Source organism: Heterodontus francisci, chromosome 40, assembly GCF_036365525.1.
Source record: "Heterodontus francisci isolate sHetFra1 chromosome 40, sHetFra1.hap1, whole genome shotgun sequence".
NCBI classification, from domain to species: Eukaryota; Metazoa; Chordata; class Chondrichthyes; order Heterodontiformes; family Heterodontidae; genus Heterodontus; species Heterodontus francisci.
In genome coordinates, this window is record NC_090410.1 from 12731606 (window position 1) to 12756256 (window position 24651).

At 45.7% G+C, this 24651-nt stretch overlaps 1 protein-coding gene across 2 annotated transcripts in view; it reads right to left on the reverse strand.

Annotated features, from left to right (window-relative positions):
* Positions 1–19109, reverse strand: part of LOC137353091 (transforming growth factor beta-3 proprotein-like) — a 36015-nt gene extending 16906 nt beyond the window's left edge. The window contains exons 1-2 of one of the 2 annotated variants that reach the window (XM_068019073.1): positions 17860–19109; positions 5321–5466 (exon numbers count right to left, since the gene is read on the reverse strand). In XM_068019073.1, the coding sequence (XP_067875174.1) occupies positions 5321–5466; positions 17860–18202 (489 nt within the window). In that variant the 5' untranslated portion in view covers positions 18203–19109. The remainder of the gene's footprint in view (positions 1–5320; positions 5467–17859) is intronic. The other variant, XM_068019072.1, reaches the window with a different exon arrangement.
* Between the last annotated feature and the right edge of the window lie 5542 nt (positions 19110–24651).

The following is a 24651-nucleotide window of genomic DNA, read 5'->3' on the forward strand; positions in this document are numbered from 1 at the left end:
GCCTAGGACATTACCCTGAGGAGCTCCTGCAGTGAAGTCCTGCACTGAGATGTTTGACCTCCAACAACCACAACCATCTTCCTTTGTGCTAGGTATGACTCCAACCAGTGGAGAGTTTTCCCCCCGATTCCCATTGACTCCAGTTTTGCCAGGGCTCCTTGATGCCATAAAAATGCTGCCTTGATGTTAAGAACAATCACTCTCACCTCACCTTATCGCAGTGCATTCTTCAGGCACAACTGACAGGAGAATCATCTCCATTCTGGCCAAGAATTGCGGTGAAACTGTATGCTACCTCCTCCCTCCCCCTCCTTCCCCCCCCCGCCCCCCCCCCCATTTCACCTTTTCCTGTTCATTTATCTTTTAGTTCTCAATTCTGATAAATGTTCACACCCTAAACATTAACCCCTCCAATCCTGTTACAAAGTATTGACTGACCTACAGAGTAGTTCAGCATTTTCTCAGTTATAAAAGTGGATAAAATTGCTTTTGATTAAACATGTATTTGAAATCTGTTTAGTAATTTAGGGTTAATATTTTTGTAATGAAGCTACCCCTGACATTGGAGATGATTTATTAATGTCATATTAGCGTTTGCCTCAGCGTAACAGTGCAGGAGCTGAAAATTTTTTAAAAAATAAGGGTCCCAGACTGAAAACTTTCTGAACCTTCTACAGTTCTAAGGAGTAATAATAGTTATCTGAATATTGAGCTGCTGCATATACCCTATAATACTAAAGTAACCATCCTTATTGAGTTATTGATGTGCATGCAACTCTTTTGCAGCCCTCTCTCTCATCTTGTCAGCTGTGACTCAGTGGGTTCCACTTTGTCCCCAAGTCAGAAACTTCCACTCCAGAGACTGAAGCACAAAAAATCTAGGCTGATACTCCCAGTGCGGTACTGAGGGAGCGCCGCACTGCCGGAGGTGCCGTCTTTTGGATGAGACGTTAAACCAAGGCCCCGTCTGCCCTCTCAGGCGGGTGCACGATTTGCGGTGTGCTCCCCTGAGTCCTGGTCAATATTTATCCTTCAACCAACATCTTAAAAAAATAAAAGACCATCCGGTCATTATCACATCGCTGCTTGTGGGATCTTGCTGTGTGTAAATTGGCTGTCATGTTTCCGAAATGGCAACAGTAACTACACTTTAAAAAGTATTTCATTGGTTGTAAAGTACTTTGGGGTGTCCTGAAGTTGTAAAAGGCGCTGAATAAATTAAGTCTTTCTCACTTACTCTGACGCTGTGGTAGCCATTCTATAATATTAGGTTGAGGTACTGGTGAACGTGTGAATCTCATCTGTTTGCCTCTAAAAGGCACTGACTCGCACTGAGGGGCAGCTCCAGGTCCTGACCACTGCCTGGTCACTTGCCCTGTGGCCATCTTCATGCGTGCACTTAGACAATGCTATTCAACTGTAGGAAGGCAGTATAACGGCGGCTTATCTGCCCTTTCCAATAGAGTCACTGAAAAGCACGTTAGGAAGATCAAACTTATTCTCCTCTCAGTCCAACAGTGTTCACAGCAACTGAAACTGTTTCCACTGGCTCGAGGGTTAGAGACCAGGGGACACTGATTTAAGGAGAAATGAATCGCAAAAAAGTTAGTGTGCAGGCATAGCAAATGATTAGGAAGGCAAATGGAATGTTGGCATTTATTGCAGGGGGAAGATGAATATAAAAGTAGAGGTGTCTGCTACAGCTGTACAGGGCCTTAGTTAGACCGCATCTGGAGTACTGTTTTGGTCTCCTTACTTAAGAAAGGATATAATTGGATTAGAAGCAGTTCAGGGAAGGTTCACTCGACTGATTCCTGGGATGAAGGGATTTTCTTGTGAGGAAAGGTTGAGCAAGTTGGGCTGATATCCATTGGAATTTAGGAGACTGAGAGGTGATCTTATCGATATAAGATCCTGAGGGGACTTGACAGGGTGGATGCTGAGAGGATGTTTCCCCTTTTGGGGGAATTTAGAACTAGGGGACACAGTTTAAAAATTAGGGGTCTTCCATTTAAGATGGAGATGAGGAGAAATTTTTATCTCAAAGGGTCATTGGTCTGTCTCACCCCAGAGAGCAGGGGAGGCAGGGTCATTGAATATATTCAAGGCCAAGTTAGATAGATTTTTGATCGACAAGGGAGTCAAAGGTCATGAGGGGGGCAGACAGGAAAGTGGAGTTGAGGCCACAATCAGATCAGCCATGAACTTATCGAATGGTGGAGCAGGTTCGAGGGGCCGAATGGCCTACTCCTGCTCCTAATTCTTGTGTTTTTGTTTGTAGCAGGGTTGTTGTGATCTGGAATGCGCTGCCTGAAAGGAAGGTGGAAGCAGATACAATAGTAACTTTCAAAAGGGAATTTGATAAATATTTGAAAAGGAACAAAATTGCAGGCTGTGGGATAAGAGCAGGGTTGAGTGGGACTAATTGGATGGATCTTTCATGGGCCGGCACAGGCACAATGGGCCCAATGGCCTCCTTTTGTGCTTCATGATTCTAAGAATTGAAACGCCTCAACTGCAGTTCCCAGCTGAGATCAACTAACTTTGGGCAGGCCAAGCGATCAAACCTGGCAGCCTCTGCCTGGGTTGTCCTTTGAATTTCTAACCCCAGCTTGTTCCAAAACAGAACCCTTGCCAATGGCTTCTGCACAGAGTTTCTCAGTCTCAACAGAAGCTCGACTGAAGTCAAGAGGGAGCATGAAGCACAACAATCATGGTCCTGACACTGCAAACCGTGCATGGAAACAAGTTCTAAAACAAGGCACGCTGTGTAGGTTATATATAGAGCCTGGGTTTGCTGCCTCCCCACCCTGTGGGTCTGGAGACAGCGGAGACTAGGGCTGTGCTGCCTTACGTCTGGCAGCTGGCTTGTGTATGTTGGAGACACGACGGGTGGGTCTACCGCTCTGTGGTAGGGACAGTTTAGCTCAACTGGGTGTCGGACTCCAAACCTTATTTTAAAAGCCCTTTTCTTTTGAAAGCGATCGTGTGAATCCCCAGAGTAAATATTGCGTCCTGCCGCATTTCCACAGCGGATTCCTCCTCCCCGGCTCCCCCACCGCAGTCTGCCACATTGTGATGTGTGCTACCAGTACACACAAGGATTGGCACAGGGGAACACTTGCCCTCTAGTGATTGATCTCAGCCCCACCTTCCCACTGCACCCCTCCCTTGGAACAGTCCTGTCAGCCGTGGCTCAGTGGGTAGCACTTGAACTATGAGTCAGAGGGTTGTGGGTTCAAGTCCCACTCCAGAGACTTGAGCACAAGAATCTAGGCTGACACTCCAGTGCAGTACTGAGGGAAGTGTCGTCTTTCAGGTGCCGTGCTAAACTAATGCAGGTGGACATAAAGGAGTACCCCACTTCGAAAAGGCTATGGGAGTTCTCTCCAGTGTCCTGGCCTCGTTACTCATCCAACATCACTGAAGCAGATGATATGGTCATTATCACATTGTTGTTTGTGGGAGCTTGCTGTGCACTGTTGTGTTTTTTACATTACAAACTGACTACACTTCAGAAGTATTTCATTGGCTGTAAAGCTCTTTGAGATGTACTGAGGTAGTGAAAGGCACTATATAAATACAAGTCTGTCCTGTTTTCTTTCTCTCAGTCCATCCTCCTTGGTTACATGAACAAATTGCCTCAATTAAGTTTATAATGTGAAGGACTTCTATTGGGGCACCTCAGAGTCTGCTCTCCTCCAATAGAAACAAGCCCAACCTTCCACAACCCAATGGGCTGCAATGCATTTGAACTCAAGTTTCAAAGGTCAAAGGGCAACATGCCACCCACCTCCTCCAAGATGGCCTGACGCCTGAAAGGTCACGGGGCCTGTGGGCCCGTCCCTGCTTTTGACGCAGCTAGGTTTCATTTCCTTTGAATTTGACCTTCAGTGCAACCAAGACAGTACACAGAGAGAGAAAACCATGGGCATCAGACCCTGCCAGCAATGGAACCTACAAACACACATGTAACAACATGCCGCTCAAATATCTGTAACTTCTCTATCAGCCAATTAGGATGTGCTGCGCAAACCGTCTAAATCATCAATGCTGAAAACATGTGGCAGAGTCAGGGGCAGATCCACTCAGTTTGGACAAAAGCCCCAAGATGGGCACGATCGTCAGACTCTGACAGCAATTCGAGAGCCTCTTGCAAAAGCATATGAGTTAGGAGCAGGAGTAGGTCACTCAGCCCCTCGAGCCTGCTCCGCCTTTCAACAAGATCATGGCTGATCTGATTGTAACCTCAACTCCAAATTGCTGTCTATCCCCAATAACCTTCCACCCCCTTGCTTATCAAGAATCTACCTTTGCCATAAAAATATTCAAAGACTCTGCTTCCACCGCCTTTTGTGGAAAAGAATTACATTTACATCCTTCCTTAAATAAGGAGACCAATACTGTACACAGTACTCCAGATGTGGTCTCACCAATGCCCTGTATAACTGAAGCATAACCTCCCTACTTTTGTATTCAATTCCCCTCGCAATAAACGATAACATTCTATTAGCTTTCCTAATTACTTGTTGTACTTGCATACTAACCTTTATGATTCATGCACTAGGACACCCACATCCCTCTGCATCTCAGAGTTCTGCAATCTCTCACCGTATAGTTAATTTGCTTCTTTTTTATTCTTCCTGCCAAAATGGACAATTTCACATTTTCCCACTTTGTACTCCATTCAGTCTCTTCGTCGAAGTCATTTATATAAATTGTAAAAAAGTTGAGGCCCCAGCACAGATCCCTGTGGCACGCCACTCGTTACATCTTGCCAACCAGAAAGTGACCCATTTATGCCTACTCCCGCAAGAGCACCCACTGCAGACAGGAGGTCGTTTGTGTGCCAGGCTGCAGTCAGGATTGAACCTGTCCATCAGGAATGCCATTCATCGCCATCAATACAGAGAGCAGAGGGAGGGGGGGGCCAGGCTTACATCACCAAGAACGTAAACAAGGCAGACAATCTGTGACTCATTTTAATTCTCCTTTGGAACCTTCATGATATTCTGAGCAACAGTACCCGGGGCAGTGAAAACTTCACTCTCACATGTGTCTCACCCAGCACTTTTACACGTACAACACATATTTGAGTAATAGGGACCGAAGCACTCCCATCTGATACTGCTTGTTTCAGGGTCAGCTCCTGTACTTGTACAGTACACAGAAGGCAACAGGGACTGATTCACTCCAGTATTCACTGCCTCTATTGTGGTCAGGAGCCTGCAGTATCTTTTCATACTTAGGACACAAGAAATATAGACCATAGACTTTACAAGGAGGCTACAATCTGTGTGCAAGCATCACTCTGAATTACCTCATAGAGTTCCACACGCTGCTCCTCGACAACCGCAGCATTTCTGGCCAATCGATAGAGTCGGAACTCAGCCCGGTGCAGGGAGGATTCACTGGTGTCATTCAATGAAATGTTGAACCGGTAGGTTTTGTAGAACTGGTCACCATCTACATGAAAGCAGAAGGTCAGGTCAGGATCCTAGCAGCACCACCAAATAATAACATTGCCGCTGGAAGAAATGGAGCTTTGCTTTTTATGTTGTCCCATTCATTGCAACGGCTGGTAGCGTCAAATAATCAGTGCAAACACAAAACACAGGTACAGCATGGGGTTAGATACAGAGTAAAGCTCCCTCGACACTGTCCCATCAAACACTCCCTGGACAGCCAATGAAATGCTTTTTGAAGTGTAGTCACTGCTGTACTGTAGGAGACGTGGAAGCCAATTTGTGCACAGCAAGCCCCCACAAGCAGCAATGTGATAATGACTAGACAATCTCTTATTATGATGTTGGTTGAGGGATAAGTATTGGCTGGTAACACTATGCCACTTAATGATTGACAAACCCTTGTTCTGTTGTAGCAAGACCAGCCATTTATCCTGTCATTCTCTCTGGTATTTGAACATTTAGACAATGCATGGTCTGATTTTCCTCTGCACTTTCAATTTAAAGCAGTTTAGCAGATATGTGAATTTTACTCTGCTATTTGCAGCAGTTTCAAAGTCATTGTGACCTTTGTTAGCATTTCTAACAGTTTTTTTATATTATGCTGGCGGTTTGCTTTGTGAAGTAATTACTTTCATTACCTTTTTAGTTTCAGCGAGGATATGTTCGTCTTTCAACAAAGCTCTGAGGAGACCAATACTGTACACAGTACTCCAGATGTGGAGTATGGGGTTAGATACAGAGTAAAGCTCCCTCTACACTGTCCCCATCAAACACTCCCAGGGCAGGTACAGCACGGGGTTAGATACAGAGTAAAGCTCCCTCTACACTGTCCCATCAAACGCTCCCAGGACAGGTACAGCACGGGGTTAGATACAGAGTAAAGCTCCCTCTACACTGTCCCATCAAACACTCCCAGGGCAGGTACAGTGACTTGGCATTCCCCTGTAAGATATTCCTGTTGTGCCTTCCTGAGGGAAATTAAAAGCTGCTAAATCTCCAGGGCAAAATCTCCAGGGGTTAGATACAGAGTAAAGCTCCCTCTAAACTGTCCCATCAAACACTCCCAGGACAGATACAGCACGGAGTTAGATACAGAGTAAATTTCACTAATGATACCTTTCAATCTCAAAGTTATAACAGGTCCCTCTACTGTCACGGCACTTCCTTTGATGATAAGCCTTGTTTTCTCTTGGCAGCAAGGCTCTGCCAATTGGTGATGAATAATTTTGCTTTGTGTCGGACCCAGTAGGGACTGGGTTGGGACAATCCCTAATTTCCTTGCGGGTGATTTGCGAGTGCTATTGGGGAGGGTTTAAACTAACTTGGCAGGGGTGTGGGAACCAGGAGATCATAAAAGAGAGGAATCCAAGGTGCACGGAGAATTGGCAGAGACAGATAGCACTAGAGCAGAAAATAGTAAAGTAGCAGGTGGGGTCAGAGTGAGTGTTAGATAGTATTAGAGAAGGGAGTCGTTCTGTATTAGATGGGAGCAGACTGAGAAGGACTATGAGGAATACAAAGACAGGATTACAATGCATGTGTGTAAATGCACAAAGTGCGGTGAATAAGGTTGGTGAGCTACAAACACAAATAGCAGTATGGGAATATGATGTTGTGGCAATAAAGGAAATGTGACTTAAAAATGCTTAATATTCAAGGATACAAAGTGTTCAGAAAGGATAGAGAAGGAAAAAGGGAGGTGGGGTGGCAGTACTGATTAAGGAAGGCACTGTAATGTTGGAAAGGGAGCGTGTCCTTGAGGGGGCAAGAACAGAATCCACTTGGTTAGAGTTAAGGAGCAAAAAGGGTATGTGGGAGTATCCAAAGACCTCCAAATAGTGAGAGAGAGATAGAGGAGCAAATCTGCAGGGAAAGATGTGCAAGAACTATAGAGTGGTGATATTGGGGGAGGTGGGGGAGGGGGACTTTAATTACCCAAATATCGATTGGGATAATTTTAGAGTAAAGGATAAGGGAGGAATTCCTGACATGTGTTCAGGAGAACTTCCTTGATCAGTATGTTCTCAGCCCAACTAGACAGGAGGCATTGCTGGATCTGGTGCTGGGGAAATGATGTGGGCCAAGTGTTCGTCGGGGAGCACTTGGGTAAGACTGATCATCGTATCATGCAATTTAGACTAGTATTGCAGAAAAACAAGGAACAAAATAAGGTAGAATGTCCAGATTGGAAGAGGGATAATTTCAACGCGATGAGAAGGGATCTAGGCAGGGTAGAATGGAACCAAAGACTGACAGGAAGAGCTGTATCGGAACAACGGGTTATCTTTAAGGAAGAGATGCTTCAGGTTCTGGCTAGGAACATTCCAACAAGGGCGACAGGTAGGGGAACCAGAAACAGAGTTCCTTGGATGGCGAGGGAGTTAGAGATTACGACGGGGAAAAAAAAAAGAGGGTGAATGATATGGAACATATTGAGAGAGAGGTTAGTAAAGCATATGGGATCTCAAGCTTCATAAATAGAGGCACTGAAGTGTATAAGGTTATGACAGGCTCAGATAAGTTAGACAAAGAAAACTGTACCCATTAACTAATGGTACAAGGGCTCGGGGACACAGATTGAAAGTTTTGGGCAAGAGATGCAGGGCGAATGTGAGGAAGCACTTTTTTTACACAGTGGGTGGTAATGACCTGGAACTCGCTGCCCACAGGGATGGTGGAAGCGGAGACAATCAATGACTTCAAGAGGAAGTTGGATGGCCACTTAGAGGAAATAAACTTGCAGGGCTACGAGGATCGAGGAGGGGAAATGGGACTGATTGCATAGCTCCGTGGAGAGCTGGCATGCACTCGATGGACCGAATGGCCTCCTTCTGTGCTATACGTGACTATGTGACAGAACCCTCGCAGCCAGTGGGCAGGGGGTGACTGTCCCCATACCGCCCTGTGCTAGGTCTGAAGCCCTGTCCTAGAGGTGACCCCACCAGCTGGCCCGCCTCTTACAAATGAACCTTTGTGGTGAAAAAGCCTTGTTGAACACTGCCCTCTGAACTCCTGCTGTCATTTACAGGAAAAGCAACCAGATTGAGAAGTGAAAGCTGCGTTAGCTAACACGGAGTGCGAAGAACAAAAAAAGACAACAAAAAGGCACTTCCATTTTCTTTCTCCGCCCCTTCCATAAACTGTTGGTTCATTCATTAAAACCTTCTGACGTTCTCTTCTAATTATGTCATAATGTAAATATCATAACATTTGCAGGTTTATGGGAGAAAGGGCTGGGGGGGGGGGGGGTGGGGGGAGGCGGGGTGGGACTAATTGGATCTTGCAAAGAAGCCGACATGAGCTCTATGGGCCGAATGGCCTCCTTCTGTGCTGTATGATTCTACGTGAAAGCTTTGTTCCTCGTGGTCACGGCTGGCGTGTGAAAGGGGACTGGCTGTGGCTGAAAAACAAGGTGGATTTTATCTTCCCCTCACTGAAAGGGGAAGTAATGTGATCTGTGATAACATTGAAAGGCCCAACTGAGTGCAGCTCTCCGGAGGCCGAAATAGTCCCCAGCCTGAACGCTCGCAGTCATTTCTCTCACACGTCTGCTGCCAAGGAATAAAAGCAGGGAACAATGAATTGAACTGGGGCTCAGGAATGGAGATACCCAATGGTTAAATGCTCCAGTCTGTTTATAGCAGCCCAATAAAAAAAACCCAAGTGTCTCAATCCCCAGCCTGCGTTGAGTTTCTGATTACAGAGATTTACAATCAAATTTACAGCACAAGAACAGGCCATTGTGTCCATACAGGTGTTTATCCTCCCCTACTTCTGTAGATTCCGAAGGGGCTTGACAGGGTAGACGCTGAGAGGTTGCTTGCCCTGGCTAGTGAATCTAGAACATGGGGGCACAGCCTCAGGAAAGGGATCGATCATTTAGGACTGCGATGAGGAGAAATTACTTCATTCAGAGGGTTCTGAATCTTTGGAATTCTCAACCCCAGAGAGTTATGGATGCTCCATCACTGAATATATGGAAGGCGGAGATAGATAGATTTTTGGTCTCTCAATCAGCTGAGGCAGAAGATCAGCCAATGGTGGAGCAAGCACGAGGGGTTGTATGATCTACTCCTGCTCCTATTTCTTATGTTCTTGTGTACTTCACCTCGCCCGATCAGCATAATCTTCTATTCCTTTCGCCCTCATGTACTTACGTTGCTTCCCCCTTAAATGATCTCAGCTTGGCAAGATATTGGAGTGGACTTGAGCTAGGAAGAGAAATGAAGCCAGCCAGGGTTCCAGCCCATGATCACTGCTGAAAGGTGTTGCCTTGACTGTCGGACGATATTACCTAGCTCTTTGGTGATGCTAACTTGCATTCGTATAGTGCCTACAATGTAGTAAGATGTCCCAAGGCACTTCACAGGAGCACTATCAAATAGAATTTCGAGACCAAGCTGCCTAAGGCAATAGCAGGACAAGTGACAGTGGGTTTTTATGGAGCATCTTATAGGAGGAGACGTCGAGAGGTTGACGGGTTTAGGGAGGGAATTCCAGAGCTTAGGGCCAAGGCAGCTGAAGGCACGGCCGCCAATGATGAGCGATGGAAAGTGGGGATAGGCAAGAGGCCAAAATTGGAGGAACACAAGCGATCTCGGAGGGTTGTAGGGCTGGAGGATGTTACGGGTTAGGGAGGGGGGTGAGGCAAAGGAGGAATTTGAAGACAAGGATGAGAATTTTTAAAAATGAGCTTCGCCAGACTGGAAGCCAATGTCAAGGTCAGTGAGCACAACGGTGACAGGTAACAGGGCTAAATTTGTGGTGGGAACACAAAGACAATGGTTTTAGTCTTCCCAGTATTCCATTGGAAGAAATCCCTGCTTGTCCAATATTGGACGTCAGGCAAACAGCGTGACAAATCAGCAGCAGTGGAGGGGCTGAGAGAGGTGGCAAGGTGGAGCTATGTGTCCTCAGCGTACAAGTGGAAGTTGACATTGCGTCAAACTTTGTTCCGTTAGCGCTCCTGTGAAGCGCCTTGGGATATTTTACTACATTAAAGCTGCTATATAAATGAAAGCTTTTGTTGTTGCTGCTGTGCAGAATTACTGTGCAGTTTCCACAAAATCAATCTACCTCCCCTGTAGCAAGGGACAGGAAGTAGTATTTGGGAAAAAATAACAGAACGTCCCCAGAACTTGTCACTCAGTTACCAGCTGATTCATTGCCCTGCCATTTTTGACTGACCACAGAGCATAAGCAGAAAATTCCCAGAAAATGCACTGATCAGGAATCAGTCCCCAAAGTTTAAAATTTGCGCCTGTTTATTACAGGCACTTTTTATATATTCCACTCCAGCTGATGTCCCCAGACAGTTTTACAATTAATTAACTGGGGCCTTCTCTTGTACAATCACCATTCTCCAAAGTTTGAGAGATAACACATACCCATGGGCTCAATATTATGAAACTCCCCCCCAATCCCGAGTCTGTTCTGAGATATCAGATCTCATCAAGGGTAGCAGAATTTGCGACAAAAAAGACTTGCCTTCTATATGTCTCAAAAAGGTTTTACAACCAATGAAATTATTTTGTAGTAATCACTGTTGTTATGTAGGACGCGCAGCAGCCAATTTGCGCACAGCAAGCTCCCACAAACGACAACCGCAATAAATGGCGTAATCATCAGTTCTAGTGATGTTGGTTGAGGGTTAAATATTGGTCAGGTAAAACTGCCCTGCTCTTCTTCAAAATAGTGCCATGGGATCTTTTACATTCACCTGAGAGGGCACTTGGGGCCTCAGTTTAATGTCTCATCTGAAAGACGGCACGTCCGACTGTGCAGCACTGCAGTACCAGACTGGATTTTGCCTCTGGCGTGGGATTTGGTCTGGAGGGCATTAGCTATGAGGAGAGGTTGGAAAAACTCGGATTGTTTTCACTGGAACGACGGAGGTGGAGGGGCGACATGATAGAGGTTTACAAAGTTATGAGCGCCATGGACAGAGTGGATAGTCAGAAGCTTTTCCCCAGGGTGGAAGAGTCAGTTACTAGGGGACATAGGTTTAAGGTGCGAGGGGCAAAGTTTAGAGGGGATGTGCGAGGCAAGTTTTTTACACAGAGGGTGGTGAGTGCCTGGAACATGCTGCCAGGGGAGGTGGTGGAAGCAGATACGAAAGCGACGTTTAAGAGACATCTTGACAAATATATGAATAGGAAGGGAATAGAGGGATATGGGCCCCGGAAGTGCAGAAGGTGTTAGTTTAGGCAGGCATCAAGATCGGCGCAGGCTTGGAGGGCCGAATGGCCTGTTCCTGTGCTGTCCTGTTCTTTGTTCTTTGAAGACCCAGCACTGATAGTGGGAATGCTAGAGGAACTCCCAGTTGTCGTGGGTACAATTAAAAATCAGTAAATGGCTCCTCTCATGGTCTTGATTTTGGGAAATGCATCTACAAACATTTCCCAGTTTATTCAAATAGAAACATAGAAATTGCAGTACAAAGTCCAAGCTGGTAGTCATGTGATAAACCAAAAATGGAATTGTTGAGTAAACATGCCGATCAACCCCCATCATATAATCTACAAAAGACCCAAACATGAGGTGAGGAAAACCCCCAGTGGAGCAGAGTTTTGGGAACTATTGATCCAAAGTCACCTGTTCCTTCCAAATGCATTACACTCACCATGTGTCATGTCTCAAATTTCTCATATACCGAGTCCCAAATTACTTCAGCTGCGATGAGATATTAAACCAGGATCCTGTTTGCCCTTTCAGATGGAAATAAAAGATCCAATGGATCAGCAGGGGAGATTCCCCTGGTGTCCTGGCCGATATTTATCTCTCAATCAACATCACTAAAAGCAGGTAATGTGGCCATTACCACATTGCTGTTGGTGGTATCCTGCTGTGCTCAATTTGGCTGCAGTGGTTCCTACATTACAACAGAGACCACTCTTCAAATAGTACTTCATTAGATGTAAAGCGGTTTGGGACATCCTGAGGTCGTGAAAGGCGCTATATAAATTCTCTCTTTCTCGTCATGTTAACTCTGTATGGCGTACTCACCAAGGGACATCACAGGTCTGTGCGGCTCAGTTGCTGGAATGGGCTGAGTCCTGGGGCTTCTGCTCTCAGTGACTGTCCTGTGCTGACCATGACGCACAACTCAGTCTCATAATTTGACAAAATCAGTCCAATCGTACCAGCCAAATCAGGGGTCACTGGACAGGGAGGTCCGACTGACACAGAGTCGTGTTGTTGCCAGCGTACTACTGATCTCAATTTCAGAAGGGAGGGAACTGTTAGCAATATCAGTTAGCATGGGGGTCAGGTTGGATGGTCAGTACTATAGTGGGAATAGTCACTTAAAATTCTCAAGTTTGCGTTCAGCTCCTCCATGGCCTTGTCCCTCCCTACCTCCATAACCTCCTCCATCTCTACAACTCTCCGAGATCTCTGCCTTCCTCCAATTCTCGCCTCTTGCGCATCCTCGATTTCCTTCACCAATCCATTGGCGGCCGTGCCTTCAACTGCCAAGGCCTAAGCCCTGGGATTCCCTCCCTAAACATCTTCAGCTCTCGAGCTCTCTATTCTCCTTTAAGACATTGCTTAATACCTATTTCCTAAATTATAAAACTAACTACACTTCAAAAAGTGTTGCACTGGATGTAAAGCACTTTTGGAATGTCCTGAGATTGTGAAAGGAGCTACATAAATGCAAGTCTTGCTTTCAAGCTTTTGGTCACCCACCCCAATATCTCCTTATAAGAATCAGTCTCAAATTCTGTCCGATGACACTCTGCTGAAGTGCCTTGGGAATATTTTACTACATTACAGGCACTATATAAATGCAAGTTACAGTTGAATGTGTGTTGGGTACAACTTACCGTGTTTAACCGTCTTCGTGTTTCCAAGGGGAACCAATACTTGGGGTACTGTGGTGGGAAAACCTCACCCCAGGATTTCAGCCTACACTGCCCCCATCAAACACTCCCAGGGCAGGTACAACACGGTGGGTTAGATACAGAGTAAATCTCCCTCTGCACTGCCCCCATCAAACACTCCCAGGGCAGGTACAGCACGGGGTTAGATACAGTAAAGCTCCCTCTACAGTGTCCCCATATAAAAGGGGTTAGATACAGAGTAAAGCTCCCTCTACACTGTCCCCCCCCAAAAAAACGGGGTTAGATACAAGCCTTCCGCAACCGGTGGCTACCGCAGGGACTGGAGTGCATTGTCGATGCCAAGAATGGCATTTTAATTTGAGTTATTTGTTTATTTATTTGATTTTAATAAAGTTATTTTTTAAAAATATGTATATAAAGGGGGTCTGAGGAATAAAGGCCCCCTCGACATAAAATATATAAAAGGGGCCTGGGGTATAAAGGCCACCTTATTAAAAAAAAACAGGGTTAGATACAGAGTAAAGCTCCCTCTATACTGTCCCCATCAAACACTCCCAGGACAGGTACAGTACGGGGTTATATACAGAGTAAAGCTCCCTCTACACTGTCCCCCATCAAAAAAAAAACAGGTTAGACATCCCACTGGCCCACTCTCTCCCCATAGCCCTGCTTCAATCCCAAACTAATGTTTCTGCACCTAGACGCACAAACATATGAACACTAGCACATATACATGCAAATACTATAGCACACACATACGCACAAACATATATAAACACTGGTCATGCAAAGATATAGAAAGGATATTGCACGTGCATGCAAACACACAAATCGCAGAAAACGCAGGCAAGCGTATATAAACACTAACGTGCACACATGTAAACATAGATCTACAAATGCCAGTCATGCATATACACCCACAGAAGCTGCAGTAGTCAGCTACAGCTATCGCAGAGCAGTTACTGAATGTTTGGAATGTCATACCCTGAGTGTATGAATATCTTTCAAAAGATCATCCTTGATTGTCCCGGGGTGGGTGATGTAATGCATGTTATTACACAACGCAGCATCCTGACTGAAGGCAACTGTCACTCCATTTTTCATGGAAAAGCAGCTGATTGGCAGGTTCCATTTTTAAATTCTCACACCCTTGCTCAAATCCTTCCATGGCCTTACCCCTGCCCATCTCTGTATCCACTTCCAGCCCCAAGACACTCCCAGCTCTCTGCACTCCTCCAATGCTGGGCTTGTGCTCATCCACAATTTTCATCGCCTTACTACTGAGGGCTGTCCCATCAGCTGCCTGGACCCTAAGCTCTGGAATTTCCTCCCTAAACCTCTCTGTCTCGCTCAGTCTCTCTCTCTCTTTCTTCTCCTTTAAGACACTCCTTAAAACCTATCTCAAGCTTTTGAACATCTGCCCTATACATTCCGAACACATGGCTCGGTGTCAAATTTTGTTGCTGTTGTGAATTGCCTTGTGTTACTGTGTTAACGGCGCTATATAGATGCAAGTTCTTGTTGTTGTCTGACTAGGAAGAGCCTCCCTGAATTGCCAAGTTATGAAGCAGGTCTGAAAGGCACTTCATCAAACCACCCAACCCAGAGCTGCCAAGGGTGGCGGGGTCGGGGGGGGAGGGAAAACAGGGGAAAGGATACAGTCCCTTTCCTGCCCACCGAGCACGAGTGCTAAATGGAGCCAGAATTACTCAACATTGGTGCTTAATGGATGTGAATGGATAAAGTCAATTTTGTTTCCTAACAACAAGCTTCCCCCTAATCTGTTTCAACATCCTGTTTCACTCTCCACTGATCAATAAAACACAGCAAAGGCCTAAACAGTCCAAGTTCTGTCTGTTTTATCAATACCCAGACAGTGGACCTCACTACTGCATGGCGTAGTTGAGGCAAATGGCATAGATACATTTAAGAGGAAGCTAGATAAGCACACAAGGGAGAAAGGAATAGAACATGCTGGTAGGTGAGATGAAAAGGGGTGGGAGGAGGCTCCGTTGGAGCATAAACACCAGTGTGGAATAGCTGGGCTGAATGGTTGGCGCCTCAGCTGTAATGTGTCCATTTCTAAGAGGTTATCTCACCAGTGACTGGAGATATAGCAAAGCCTCAGTCCCAAAGTCTAAGAGTCACCTCGAATACTCAATTTAGCGTAGAAGGGTCATGCTGCTCCCAGAGCAGTAAGAAGGAGATTCATCTAGTGGAGAGGGATGTTTTACTATACTAAAAGGTGCTATATAAATGCACCTTGTACTCGCTGTTGTGAGAGGCTAGTTCACTTACCCCCCAACAGGATTTGCATTTCCACAGTGCCATTAATGAACACAGAACAACCCCAAGTGCTTCACAGCCAATGAGGTACTTTTGAAGTGTAGTCGCTGTTGTAATGTAGGAAACGCAGCAGCCAATTTGCACACAGCAAGATCCCACAAACAGCAACGTGATAATGACCAGATCATCTGTTTTTTGTGATGTTGACCCAGGGATAAATATTGGCCGGGACACTGGGGAGAACTCTTCGAAATAGTGCCATGGGATCTTTTACGTCTACCTGAGAGGGCAGGCAAGGCATTCAGAAGGTGACACCTCTTGATAGTGCAGCACTGGAGAGACAGCCTTGATTTTTGTTCTGGAGTGGAAGTTGAACCCATGCCCTTCTTGGCTCAGAAGCAAGACTGCTACCAACTGAGCCACAGCTGAATCTTAATGTTTGATACTGACATTTGGCTAAATACTTAAGTTGTTTTGGGACACCTGTGGGGCTCCAGAAATGATGTTGGGAACTGCAGTTGGCAGCTAAACACTCACATCAGGAAACTGCAGGTGCATGGCCCAGGAATTGATGATAAGGCAGTTCCCTAGGGGGACAGGGCTCTCCACCGACGGCAAAAAAACCCAGCCTGTGATGTTTCGACTTATGTCCACCTCTTTACAAGCAGTGAATGCATACTCTCAACCTGATCCCTCACAGGTACCAGTCTCTGCAAATCCCGAGCAGGGCCGCTGATTCCACTCAGTTTTGGTTTAACTGGAAAAGGGATTTACATTACTCTTGGGACAACATTCCACCATTCCCTCTGTTTCTCCAGCAAAAGCCATAAACCAGTGGCCTCAGTCAGCAGTGCAGCACAGGTGAAGTTATGGAGTCTGGGTCACTCAGGGACAACCTTGAGACTCTTTTATCATCAGACAAATACAGCTTTCATCTTTGCACAAGATTGTTGTAAAGATTAACTGCTCCTTTTCTGAAGTTTAAGCCAATAAGGGCATGTGGAGGGAAGGCGGTTAGCTGGTCTCAGCCGGGGGGAGGGGAATGGGGTGAGGAGGTGTGGGTGGGGGGTGTCAGTCGGTGTGTAGGATCGTGGGGGTCCGCTGGGGTGGGGTGGTTGCAAAAGCTGAACTTAGGGGAGTGGGGTCTCTGCCTGCCCCTCTTCACTACCTGTGGACCGCTGCTGCAAGTGTAGAGTTTGGGCTGAGGACAGCAGAATCAGGCTTCATTGTGATGCCCCCTGCAGTCGAATTGCCGACTAACATTCCTCACCTTGGCTGGGGCAGAGAAAGGTGGCCTTTGTCTCGAAGTGTGAGGCCAACACAGCAACCTATGACATGCATGCACGAATTGTACCTTTTGACAAGCATCACTCACAACTATTTTCTATGTTTCTACGTCTCTAAGTCAGAAGTGTGACTCACCACTTGCCTGGATGGGTGCAGCTCCAACAACACTCAAGGAGCTCGACATCATCCAGAACAAAGCAGCCAGCTTGATTGGCACCCCATCTACAAACATTCACTCCCTCCACCACCGACGCACAGTGGCAGCAGTGTGTACCATCTACAAGATGCACTGCAGCAACTCACCAAGGCTCCTTTGACAGCACCTTCCAAACCCGTGACCTCTACCATCTAGAAGGACAAAGACAGCAGATGCATGGGAACACCACCACCTGCAAGTTCCCCTCCAAGCCACACACCATCCTGACTTGGAACTATATTGCTGTTCTTTCACTGTCGCTGGGTCAAAATCCTGGAACTCCCTTCCTAACAGCACTGTGGGTGTACCTGCCTCACATGGACTGCAGTGGTTCAAGGCAGTTCACCACCACCTTCTTAAGGACAATCAGGGATGGGTAACAAATGCTGGTCCAGCCAGCGATGCCCACATCCCGTGAAAGAATTTTTTAAAAACTCCTCATGTCAAGTTCTGACCTTCAGATCTTATACAGTGTACTCTTGATCATTCCAAGGTATCTCCAGCCCTGAGCATAACCTTTCATTCTCCAACACAAAAGCAAAATACTGCGGAGCCTGGAAATCTGAATTAAAAACCAAAAACGCTGAAAATATTCAGCAGCATCAGTGGAAGGGAGGAAGAAGAGTTAACATTTCAGGTCTGCGATTCCCAAGATGCTGAGAACGTACAGCATTTTCTGGTTTTATTCTGCATTCCCCGAGTTTGAATTAAATCATGTGAATTGTCAAGGTGGTTACATTGAGAGCAAGAGTGAGGTGTCAAAAGGGTAGTCACTTACCCTGGCCTCTATTTTCTGAGTTCTCCTGCAGGGTGTCAAATCTGTGCACCTCTTTGGCGTAATAGTCTGTTTGGGTTCCAGTTGACACCTGTTGTTCCCTGACCAGGTCGTCCACCAGTTCCTTGGTGCTGTTATACAGAACCATTACCTCGTTGCTGACTGTCACCTGCTCGGCCTCGGGAGGGCTGGACAGTTTGAGCTTGCTGAGGATCTGTCCCCTGATGGCCTCGATCCTCTTTTTCCGGATCTGTTCCATATCGATGGTCTTACAAGTGGAGAAGGAGAGGGTGGCGGGGAGAGAGTCCCAGAGCAAGAGCAGACAAAGGAGAACGCGGGGCTGCATCCTTCAATTTCCCAGCAGAAACTGACACACAGGGACAACTTCCTATTCTAGTGTGTTTTCAAAAACCTTGTTGCTTTGCTCACCGATTTGATCGATTACATTAATATCAGCAGTTTGAAAAAAAAAGGGAGCAACCAGCAAAGATGAGTCCAAACTCAAGCAGCAAATCTTTCAGTAAGGACTTTTAGATGAGAATGAAATGAGGAAAGAGGTTTCAAACTCATAACACGATTATAGTCGATACCTTTCTGGATCAGCTGCCCTCTCGTCCCAAAATAAGAAAATGCAACTTTTGTTTGTGTGTGTTTTCATTTGTGAATGACAGCAGAAAAAAAATAAACGTTTGGTCAAACTTTCTGCCCTCCTTGAAAGTTGCCGAGGCGTTGCAGATGGATTTAGTGAATTACTCCAGGGAACTTCACTGACTTCAGTACTGCAGATTCGAGAAGTTGAGAATTTATAAAGCTTGCAGGTCCGGACTCCTCCCAGGAAATGGGTGTGGTGCAAAAGCTGTGGTTAACATACTAAGTCTCTATTTCAGAATGTCTGAAAATTATTTCCTTCAAATACACAGAGGCAACTGATTTTCTTTTTACAAAAAACAATGCAAATTTTCTGGAGCCCGAGAAGAATGAGTGGCGGTTTATACTGGTGTGGGTTCTGAAGGAAGGTCGTCAATCTTGTTTCTCTCTCGCTCCACGGATGCTTGCCTGACCTGCTTGGTGTTTTTCCGTTCTTGGGTAATAGTGATGTTTCTCCCGTCCAGGTCTGTACCAACTCCTCGGTGATCAGGAGATCTGCAGTGGGGCAACAGACCGGCGAATGCCCTGAGCATGAGGCATTTGAAGAGGGGCAGGAAGCGACACAGAGCTCTCGGCAGTGCTGAGCCCAGCAGTCTCTCTACACAGATGACTGCATTTCCTCCGCTTTTTAGCAACTTCAACCGACTGCCCATTACCACATTTTGTTGTTGCATTATTAGCCAGTTAGTGAAAATCCAGCAGCCTTAAAAGGAAAGACTTGCCTTTCGATAGTACCTTTCAGGACATCTCAAAGCGTTTTACAACCAATGAAGTACATTTTGAATTGTAGTCACAGTGCTGTACCTGCCTCGGGAGTGTTTGATGAGGACAGTGCAGAGGGAGCTTTACTCTGTACCTAACCCCCATACTGTACCTATCCTGGGAATGGTTGTTGGGACAGTGTAGAGGGAGCTTTACTCTGTATCTAACCCAGTTTTTTTTTACTGTACCTGTCCTGGGAGTGTTTGATGGGGGACAGTGTAGAGGGAGCTTTACTCTGTATCTAACCCCCGTACTGTACCTGTCCTGGGAGTGTTTGATGGGGGACAGTGTAGAGGGAGCTTTACTCTGTATCTAACCCCCGTACTGTACCTGTCCTGGGAGTGTTTGATGGGGGACAGTGTAGAGGGAGCTTTACTCTGTATCTAACCCTGTTTTTTTTTTAATTTTCTATAATTTATAGATTTACTATGAAACCCAATATACAGAGGTAATCAGTACAGCAGAAGGCAAATTTGCATTTCAGCCTTTCTGTACTCAAATAATTTCTCTCAAACACTTGGTCCATTCATTTAGTCTTCCCTCCATTTTTGAGGAGTGATCGTGCAAATAGGAGACAAGTTCCACGTGAGCCCAGTCTGTGTAGGAACATAACCCCAGATTGTAACACAGAATACCTGTCCTCCCAAAAGGATAGCATTTCCATATCTGTACCTGCCTTAGGAGTGTTTGATGAGACAGTGTAGCTTTACTCTGTATCTAACAGTTTTTGCTTTTTTTTTATTCGGCATCTAACCCGTTATTTTTTTCTTTTGCCTCTCTGTTACTTTCCAAGTCTCTCTCCAGCTCCATCTTCCTTTGCTCTCAGGATGGGGAGCGGGAGAAAGAGAGGCAGAGAAAGGGTGTCACAGGTAGTGAGAGATGGGGAGAAAGAGACAGAGGAAGAGTGAGGTTGCCATTGGTAGAGGGAACTTTACTCTGTATCCAACTTGTTTTTTTTTTCTTTCTTTTTTTTGTAGAGGGAGCTTTACTCTGTATCTAACCCCTGTTTTTTTTTGTAGAGGGATCTTTACTCTGTATCTAACCCCGTTTTTTTTTCTTTCTATCCCATTTTTTTTTCTTTTTTTTTGTAGAGGGAGCTTTACTCTGTATCTAACCCCCGTGCTGTACCTGTCCTGTGAGTGTTTGATGGAGACAGTGTAAATGGAGTTTTACTCTGTATCTAACCCCTTTTTTTCTATTTTTTTTGGGTGGTGATCGTCCTGGGAGTGTTCGATGGGGACAGTATAGAGGGAGATTTACTCTGTCCCTAACCCCATTTTTATTAAAGTGTAGAGGGAGCTTTATTCTGTATCTAACCCATTTTTCTTCCTATTTTTTTAACCCCCTTTTTTTCTGGGAGTGTTTGATGGGACAGTGTAGAGGGAGCTTTACTCTGTATCTAACCTGTCCTGGGAGCTGGCGGTTGTGAACGAACCCACCTCTTTACACACCGACTTCAGAGAAAAGAAATCAGGACAGGGTTTGTAATCAGGCAACCACCAGATGTCCACTCGCACCCAACGTGAGAATCACCAGCACAAACCACATGTTCTGGCCAACATTCATCCCCTGACCAACATCAGGATAAATACTGTAGTCAGTCACTCCCACTGCATTGCGGTTTGTGGAATCTTCCTCTGCACACAATGGTCGCCGTGCCCACCCACACCACATCATTGTGCATGATGTACATTGGGCGACGCCAAGAGTCATGATGTTCCTGCTCCTTATTTACTCCCGTTTCTTCTCACCACCCCTGAACTTTCCAGTGCAGATTACAACAAGCAGCTGCACTGACTGCACTGGGGCTGACGATCCAACTCAGTGTTTCAGTCGTAATTGTGAACAGACACAATAACAAATTCAGAAGCGAGAGGTAACTCCTAGTTACTGTGACTGAATTATTATGAAACTCCCGATTCTACTCCTCACATAATTAGCATAATTCCAACGTCACACATTAGATTACAGACTTTCAATTCATCTGTGTATCTGCTTCTGGCTTCACACATGAATTAAACCAAAATTGGCATTTTTTTTTTTTCGAATCAAATTTGACGCTCAGCAGTGGAAAGGTTTTCAGTGTTAGACACCCAGTCAATATTAAAAATTCCCAAGGCAGGTACAGCACGGGGTTAGATACGGAGTAAAGCTCCCACTACACTGTCCCATCAAACACTCCCAGGGCAGGTACAGCTCAGAATAGATCCTCCAGTTTTTGATAGGAGACAGAATGGCTGTCATGGTGGGTACGGGGGCCCTCTGGGCATGGACCAATTTGTCATCCATCTCTACTCCCACCCTCTAGAACCCAGGCAACTCAGTGTAGGTAATAGTGCTCCTGCTGTCTGGTAAATTCAGTAAACGGATCAGTGACGCAATTGCTGTCTGTGGGCCATATTCTGTCCCTTTTGAACAAGACCATGTTTCCCTCTCAATTTTAGATTTCCTCTTTGTAACAGGACTGAGTGTCCCAGTACTGACTGTGTGGGCAACAGGACTGAGTGTCCCAGCACTGACTGTGTGGGCAACAGGACTGAGTGTCCCAGCACTGACTGTGTGGGCAACAGGACTGAGTGTCCCAGCACTGACTGTGTGGGCAACAGGACTGAGTGTCCCAGCACTGACTGTGTGGGCAACAGGACTGTCAATGTAAAGTGTGTTGTGACTGGGTAGAAGGATGGTGTGGTGTTTAGCCTGGCTTCAGTTATAAAACCCACTTTACTATTACCGATTTCCATTCACTCCACCTCCCCACCCCAAAGCCTACTTGTAACCTGCTCTATCATCAGCTTATTGCACAAATACATTCTCAGCTTGTTCCATTAATTACTGAAAAGTGAATTTAGAACAATCAGGACCACTTTACTACAAGAATGTAAATGTACTAAATGCAAACAAAGTAATTGAGGGAAAAGCACTGGGAGCTGTTAGTGTACTATGGGCTTCAATGGGAGAGTTAATGTACCAGAGGGATGGGCTTGTTTGGAGAGTTAATGTATAGGAGGGATCGGCTTGGGTGGTTCAGTGGCCTTTCAGTACATTGTTAAATTGGTTTCTTTTCCAGTGTTAAATAACTTGCTTCTGATAAATATGATTAATGCCCATGTTCTGCGCCCGGCACAGTGGCGCAGTGGTTAGCACCGCAGCCTCACAGCTCCAGCGACCCGGGTTCAATTCTGGGCACTGCCTGTGTGGAGTTTGCAAGTTCTCCCTGTGTCTGCGTGGGTTTCCTCCGGGTGCTCCGGTTTCCTCCCACATGTCAAAGACTTGCAGGTTGATAGGTAAATTGGCCAGTAGCAATTGCCCCTAGTATAGGTAGGTGGTAGGGAAATATAGGGACAGGTGGGGATGTGGTAGGAATATGGAATTAGTGTAGGATTAGTATAGATGGGTGGTTGATGGTCGGCACAGACTCGGTGGGCCGAAGGGCCTGTTTCAGTGCTGTATCTCTAAACTAAACTAAACTACTTTAGAAACCTGACATCAACATAAAACACTCCCAGGGCAGGTACAGCACAGACTTAGGTGTTGATTTATCTGGTTTTAATAAAGTTATTTTAAAACTGTAAATATGTATATAAAGGGGGCCTGAGGAATAAAGGCCCCCTCAACGTGAAAAATATAAAAGGGGCCTGGGGTATAAAGGTCACCTAAAAACAAACAGACTTAGGTACAGAATAAAGTTGTCTCTACACTGTCCCCATCAAACACTCCCAGGAGTGGTACAGCCCAGGTTTGATAGAGTAAAGCTCTCTCTACACGGTCACCCATCGAAAAAAAACGGGGAAAAAACGGGGTTAGATACAGAGTAAAACTCCCTCTACACTGTCCCCCATCGAGAAAAAAAAGGGTAGGTACAGAGTAAAGCTCCCTCTACACTGTCCCCCATAGAAAAAAAATGAAAAAAAACGGGGTTAGATACAGAGTAAAGCTCCCTCTACACTGTCCCCCATCAAACACACCCAAGGCAGGTACAGCACGGGGTTAGATACAGAGTAAAGTTCCCTCTACACTGTCCCCCATCAAACACACCCAAGGCAGGTACAGCACGGGGTTAGATACGGCGTAAAGTTCCCTCTACACTGTCCCCATCAAACACACCCAAGGCAGGTACAGCACACGGTTAGATACAGAGTAAAGCTCCCTCTACAGAAAAAAAAGAAAAAAAGAAAAAAAAAACGGGGTTAGATACGGAGTAATATTCCCTCTACACTGTTCCCCATCAAACACACCCAAGGCAGGTACAGCACGGGGTTAGATACAGAGTAAAGCTCCCTCTACACTGTCCATCGGGAAAAAAACGAAAAAAAAACGGGGTTACATACAGAGTAAAGCTCCTTCTACACAGCCCCATATACCGCAGGCAAAAGCTATATACCACAGGCCCACCTAGAACACCCCCCCATCCCCAAAAAAAAACAGGTTAGGGACACTGTTCCAGAAATCTGTCTCAACCCGGCAACCTCAAATGAAGCATCTGTCCATTTCATACACTAGCTATCTTCAAGTGCTAGTTTGGAGACCTATCTGGATAGAAACAGGCAATTTTATTCTGCCGACACCAATTAAGGGGTGAGTGGCAAATGCCCCAGACTCACCACAAAGTCTCGTCAGTCATCAGCAAGAAAAGCCTTCTGCCGATGAGTCTGCAGTGGACTAGATTGTAATCCACCGATTGAAAAAGTCCACAGGCTTTGGAAACGCAATCTGGAGATGCCAGGAACAGCCCACATGTAAAACTCTCTCCCCGTTTTATTTTCCAAAGCACATTGATAAATATTGTATCGCTTTCCCTAGAAACACTCATTTTTCTTTCCAATCCCACAACAATTTAGGACGTACAGTCAGCACATTTCAAGTCTTTATAAACTGCGGTTTGGAAATGGCGTTCAACGTCTGCTCTCTGACTCCAGAAGCATCAGCCATTATCCACCACATCACCAAAACGTTCCCAGTTTTGAGCTGGATCCCTTAAGCCAGGTTTTTTTTTTTAAATATTACCAGATCAGCCCTGGCATTGCTCAGTGAGTTACAGGTTACCTTATATAACAAATGGAGGAGTTACCAAGATTACAGGGAAAGCGTTACAGTGAATAGCTGGGACAGATAGAGGAAGTCTGACAGGGAAAGCATCACAGAACAAAGTTGTGACAGTTACAGGAAGTGTGAAGCCATGCAGACAAATATTATGCATAACACAGATTTCAAAATATTATAGGTAGCTGGAGAAACTCAAGTCATGGGGCCAAGGCCCGAGTGCAAAGTAGCACCAAGGTAAAAATAAGCGAAAGACATGATATTAACTACTTGCAATTTATACGCCATTAATATATTAATATGCCCCAAGGTGCTTCATAGGAGTGTAATCAGAAAAACTGAAAC